Genomic DNA, 6,274 nt, shown 5'->3' with positions numbered 1-6,274 from the left:
GTTCCCCAGAACTCGGACTGCACTGACTGCACCATTTCAATCACACTGGCATAGGGAGAGAGAGAGAAAGAGGGAGAGAAGTTGAATATGGCTGATGAATGGGGGAGCCACATTGCTCTAGTCTCTACTGCCCAATCAAGACTGAGCACGACTGAAGAGCACCCTCTGCCAGCCAATCAGAAAAGACTGAGATCGAAAACGTTGAAGTACTTCATGACGAGAGACACTGAAAGATAGATATAAAAGGAAGAATAATCTATAAAACATCAATAAACTTTTTCTTAATCTAAGTATGGAAGCCCTGATGGGACACTAAATCCTAAAGGAGGAAGACTGAGTCGTGAGGGGGAAAACGAACTACTCTGCATTGTACTTTACTCATAACTGGAAGTCTTAAAAACAAGAGACATTTCAAGACACTCCAGGATCGGGGGTTACCTCCTCAAGCACTCCCTTATTCCAGATGTGATTTCTTAGTTCTATAAAGATTTTTCGGGTTTTATGATAACTAATGGATAGATGAGAATCACTGTGTTTCCCAAATGACATGAGTAATGGTCATTGGATATATGATATTCATATTCATATAGGATATATATATGGAACATATTCCACTCAGGGCTAGAGGTCCGATTCCTTTTTCTGTTTCATTTGAATTATGTTTCCTGTTTGGAATCGTGTCCGTCTGCAATCCTCAACCTCATATACTTTCCTCATATATTTTCAATTAGTAATTTGTTGACATCTACGTCTTACAATGGTTCTTCTTTGTCTGTTATTATTTAATATTTATTCTATTTTTTTTTTATATTTATTGTTTAAAAAAGGACACTGATCTGGCACATGTTTTGTAATGTATTTGTATTTTTCAGTTCCAATAAAATGTGTGTTGAAAATGAAATTAAAAAACGTGTCTGAATCACTTCTCTGAATCAGGGTGAGGGTTTCTATTGAAACACGTTTTTGTAGTCTTCCTATCCACCCTCCAGTTGCCGAGGAGCGGAGTCAGCTTGGTTGATAATAGGGTGACTACAGTCTATCACGGCAGTTAGGAATGTCACGTCTCCACACAACTGTGCTTCATCATGGCTGATTCACCCTCGACGGCCCCCCTGCCACATTCCCCTAACCACAGTCATCCAACTGAAACGTGTCATTATCGCTCAGTCACTTCAGTGGCTCCTTATCAGAAACTTTGAGGAAGTACTACAGACCCAGTAGTACATTATATGAATCCTCATTAACGGTAATCTGTGATATCCCAAGCAGGTGGTTATGACTCAACTTAATCAAAGCTCTCTGATTATTATTATCATCATACATTTGCACCGTGGACTTTAAAGTGCTTGTGACGACGATGAGTTGGCAGTGAAGGAGTAGCAGCCATCTATTCCCAGTGTTCGTTCCATCTCTTAAAATAAATTTAGCACAGGAAAACAAAACACAGGAAAACAAAACACACCCTCTCACACACACACACACACACACACACACACACACACACACACACACACACACACACACAGCAACAAACACAAACTCATGCTCACAGTATAAAGGAGCAGCGTGTGAAGTCATCCGAGAACAGGAGAGGAGAGAGGGTACACACTGGATCCAATGACTAGGCTCCGTAGGGAACGAATCAGACGTATCTATTAGGCCAATACAGTAGATATTAACTATCTATTTCATCAGCTGCATCCATGGAGAAAAGTCAAGGTATCCTCAGAGAAGATATAGGATCTTCCACACACCGGCACAACAAGACTGAACAACCAGTCCCAGGTCAGTGTTCTCAGCAGACATTTAGTAAATTCCACAATGCAGTGGAATACATTGTTGGTGTGGTGTGTACTTAACTACCTGCTGCTGTGTGACTGCACAGCAGGGGAGGCTGGTGGAGGTAGAAATTGGAGGCTGGGCTCAAACGATACCATTCCTCATTCCATTCATTACAATGATCCCAGCCTCCGATTTCTACTTTAACCAGCCTCCACCTATGCACAGGGGTAACAGAGTATCTAAATGGCTGCTGTGCACCAGAACCCTCCCGTCCGACGGGGAAGATCCAATCCGTGGGGGACGTGTACCAGTTCACCGTGGACGTGAGTGAGTTTGCTCCTGAGGATGTCGTCATTACGTCCTCAAACAACCTCATAAAGGTCCATGCTGAGAAGGTGAGCAGCTCAGAGGAACACATACTCATAACTCTCATCCTGTTTAGTCTGCTCAAAGTTAGCAGGCTATGCTGACTTAATGTACCACATGATTTTGTGTTTCTACTCCTACTATGTTGTGTTTTTAGCTAGCAGAGGATGGCGCGGTCATAAACACGTTTGCCCACAAATGCCAGTTACCGGAGGATGTGGATCCCATGTCTGTGACATCATTGCTGGAGAAGAGCGGTGCCCTGACTGTCAAAGCTCGCAGGGTTCTGTAGGGAACACACACACACACACACACACACACACACACACACACACACACACACACACACACACACACACACACACACACAGACACACACACACACACACACACACACACACACACACACACACACAAACACACACACACACACACACACACAGGGCCGGTCCTAGGCATAGGCGAACTAGGCGGTCGCCTAGGGCGCCAAATGGCAAAAAAACTACTTATTTTTGTAGCTTGTTTTCTGATTTCTGATTGCACTATTAATGTTTGGGTATGTTTATTTGTACCTTGTTTTCTGATTTCTGTACTTTTAATTTATAAAAAATAATATTTTTGTCTTGAAACCATTGTTGTCCATATTTTTAACTGTTGAATGTGTGGGTGGTGATGAGGCAGTAGTGGTGGCTTAATGTGGTGGTGGTGGCGCCAAATGGGGGGGGGGGGGCATCAAATCATACTCTCGCCTAGGGCACCTAAATGCCTAGGACCGGCCCTGCACACACACACACACACACACACACACACACACACACACACACATTTTCAGTTTCATATTTAAACAATCAAATTCATTTCAGCCTTGTATTCATTTCATTTATCTAATTTCTACTTAGGGGATAAGAATATTAAATTATTTGGTAAAACCTCCTCCAGCTCTTTGTCTGAAAAAACTATAGATTATTCATTCACAGCTTTGGCTATTCATCAGTAGCATTCATTATATTAATAGTGACAAATATCTTTTTTATTGTTAGTGATCAGTGAGCGGTGTGATACAGAAGAGCAAGTTAGGACTCTTATTTTGAAAGCAGTCATTTCAAACCAGAAGTAAAGTCAAGACTTTTTTACATTTTCGTTGTCAAGGGGATCCCCCATCTTGTGTACGGAAGCCAGCTCAAATGATCAACCTCGTTCATAATTAAGCTACACATAGCTACTACTAAAACAATCTATTAAAGGTGCTGGTGACTAGTACAGCTCCTTTTTGTGCCAGTGCACACAGACTTGATCTGTTTAGAGATGGCTCACGTCCTGGATCCCGGGTCCATCGTCGTAGCGGACTGGCACCGATGTTCTGACAGCAAAGAGTTCTTCAGCAAGATTCTACACAAGAAGAAACGCAGACAGTTTGGTATGGCATCCGAAAAAAATAACTATTGTTGCATGTGAAAGTGTTGCATAAAAAACTATTGTTGCATGTGAAAGTGTTGCATAAAAAAGTATTGTTGCATGTGAAAGTGTTGCATAAAAAAGCATTGTTGCATGTGAAAATTCGTTTTTTTAACATCACGCGTAAGATAGATAAAGTAGCTTATATGCATAGCCTACTGCAATTTGAAACGGTTCATTGATCATACGGCAATTAAAAAACTGAAACACAATGGAGCTATAACACAATATGACCAGTTACAGAGTAGGTTGCAACCTAATCCAAAGTGTGTTATTCACGTTGTGCCCTTGTCTTACATGGGTGTTTTACAGGTCTGTTAGAGGCTCCAGTGATGCCCCCCAACGTGCCTGTGGACACCCTTCACTACAAGGTCTTCATCTCAGGGAAGAGCGGGGTTGGGAAGTCAGCTCTCTCTGCACGTCTGGCAGGGTTGAACATCCCCAACCTGCACTATGAAACTACAGGTTGGTTTGTAAGGCCTGAGGAAGTGAAGGCATTTGCTAAACTCTCTGCATTTTTGGCATTTTGAGTGGAGGCTGGCGGAGTAGAAGGACGGGCTCATTGTAATGAACGGAATAAGGAATGGTTAACGTTTCCCATGCATTATAATGAGCCGTCCTCTAATTTCTACCTCCACCAGCCTCCACTGGAACATCATCTGAGAAAAGGTGTGGGCATAATACACCAAGCACACACTCTTGACATAACCAATCAAACTGACGGGTTTGCTTTTTCTGTAAGTCATTTTTATAATTTTGCCATTTAGCAGACGCTTTTAATCCAAAGTGATTTAACAATTACGAATTACAGGGACATTCCCCCTGGAGTAACTGAGGGCTAAGTGCCTTACTCAAGGGCACACTAGTAGTGGTGTGGTTTCAGGTGGGATTTGAACTCACAACCTTCCGATCACAAGTCCAACTCACTATCCACTATTAGTGGATTACAGTAAATTCCTTCCGATCAGAAGTTGGTTTTGTTTAGGATATAAGACGTTGTTGTTTCTGCAGGTATTGAGACGACAGTGGTGTACTGGCCCGTGAAGCTGAAGGAGAGTGGCCGGGTTCTGTTCTTCCGCTTCCAGCTGTGGGACTGTGGAGAGTCCGCCCTGCGCAGATTTGACCACTTGCTCCCGGTACGCGTGAAATATCACAACACACATACTTGATACTACACAGACAAAAAAACATAGCCCTAATAATCCATGAATGAACAGGACAGTAACACAACACGATCTACTCTCAGATTACCATAGATAGCCATCATCAAGTATCATATGTCAGTTTTTTTGATTGATTGATTGAAAACTTTATTAGAAGATTTGCAGAAGTAGGTACATGAAAGTACATATTACATACAAGGTCAACTAACAGGATAAAAACCCAAGAAAGCCATTGGCTTATTTCAATTGGGGTCCTTGATTAGTGCATTTCTTTTGTTTAATTTCCTTGGGTTTTCTACTTCCTCCCTGACTCAGTCCTGTAAGGAACAAGTGGACGCCATCCTCTTCCTGTTCTCCTTCACCGACCGGAACTCCTTTGACGATCTATCCAATCAGATCGCCAGAGGATCCGAACCTTCCGACAGAGTCGTGAAACTGGTGGTCGGCACCAAGTATCCTTAAGCCCTTTTGTGTGTATGTGCGTGTGTGTGTGTGTGTGTTTCACAGTGAGAGACGAAACACTGTTGGCTGATTAATACCCAGAATCCTTTGTCCTTGACAGTGTCCCCCCCCCTCCCAGATTTGACCTGTTCATGCACACAGATGTGACGGAGAGAGAAGTGAGCGGGTTCCAGGAAGTGTGGGGGTTGCCGGTGTTCCGTATCGGGGGCGACGTCAGCAACGGGCTGGGGGAGGTGGCCCCCCTGCTGAACTGTCTAGCAGAACACCTGTGGTACCAGGACTGTGAGACGGCCCGGTCCGCTACCCTCTTGTCACAGCCAGAGACTGTCAGTACTGTATGAACCAAATGGGTTTCGGTCAAATCTCAAAACTCTTTCTTGGACCCCCTCCTCCTCTCCAGAACCCCTCTCCTTGTTTCCTTCGGAGGAGATTGGAGGAGGTCTGAGGAAAGGAAACTTGTGCGGTGTTTGGAGGAGACACAAGGAAAGGATTCAAGGAAATGTTGATTTACGACTTAGGACTCAAACCGATTTGGTTGCTTCTAGCCTGCTGTACTGAATTCAAATGAAGATGTCCTGGGTTGTAATTCCCCCTCTCACTGCCAGCGCAGTAACAGAAGAGCAGGCTGACATGATGCTAAACTGCCAAAGAATTCCAAAAACGCTCACCGCCTAGAGGGCTAAGTGTTTTATGTGGTGTTTACCTGGCATCCATACTTTGATTAGCTACAAAAGGAATGTCGTCAAGTGGGTTAGGTTGGCACCGGCAGTGGTCTAGATGGGCTAGGGTCAGTGGGGGTTTAGGTATGGCAGAGTAGTTCTCTTTCCTATGATTGTGACGCATGGCATCGGACTGAGCACATATAATAAAGGTGTTGTTGAGCAACATTTGTGGGGAGATGAGGAGTTATTTCAAATGTGAAAAATTATCGCAACCTTCACTGCACGCAAACTCAAACACTGTTTGAAATAATTCCAAATGAATATGTACAGTAAGATGTCAACAATATAAAAAAGTTTATTGATCATAAATATCCATCGATTAAA

General features: G+C 43.3%; 2 protein-coding genes across 2 annotated transcripts; both read left to right on the top strand.

The window, feature by feature from the left end:
* Window positions 1-1,703: 1,703 nt before the first annotated feature.
* LOC308171239 (heat shock protein beta-7-like) lies at window positions 1,704-2,440 on the top strand (the record flags this gene model as incomplete). Its single annotated transcript, XM_080546082.1, has 3 exons — window positions 1,704-1,785; window positions 2,044-2,177; window positions 2,306-2,440. 3 exons carry the CDS (start codon window positions 1,704-1,706, stop codon window positions 2,438-2,440), a joined length of 351 nt encoding a protein of 116 aa, XP_080402208.1.
* Window positions 2,441-3,453: 1,013 nt separating this feature from the next.
* On the top strand, window positions 3,454-5,729 carry cplane2 (ciliogenesis and planar polarity effector 2; the record flags this gene model as incomplete). The annotated part of the gene is made up of 5 exons (XM_080545956.1): window positions 3,454-3,565; window positions 3,916-4,068; window positions 4,615-4,739; window positions 5,082-5,218; window positions 5,347-5,729. The coding sequence occupies 5 exons, from the start codon at window positions 3,454-3,456 to the stop codon at window positions 5,567-5,569; spliced, it is 750 nt and encodes a 249-aa protein (XP_080402082.1). The 3' UTR covers window positions 5,570-5,729.
* Window positions 5,730-6,274: the final 545 nt, after the last annotated feature.

Source organism: Nansenia antarctica (assembly GCF_963989245.1).
Source record: "Nansenia antarctica genome assembly, chromosome: 15".
NCBI lineage: Eukaryota > Metazoa > Chordata > Actinopteri > Argentiniformes > Microstomatidae > Nansenia > Nansenia antarctica.
Note: the sequence above shows the minus strand (reverse complement) of the source record. Positions and strands in the feature narration are given on the sequence as shown.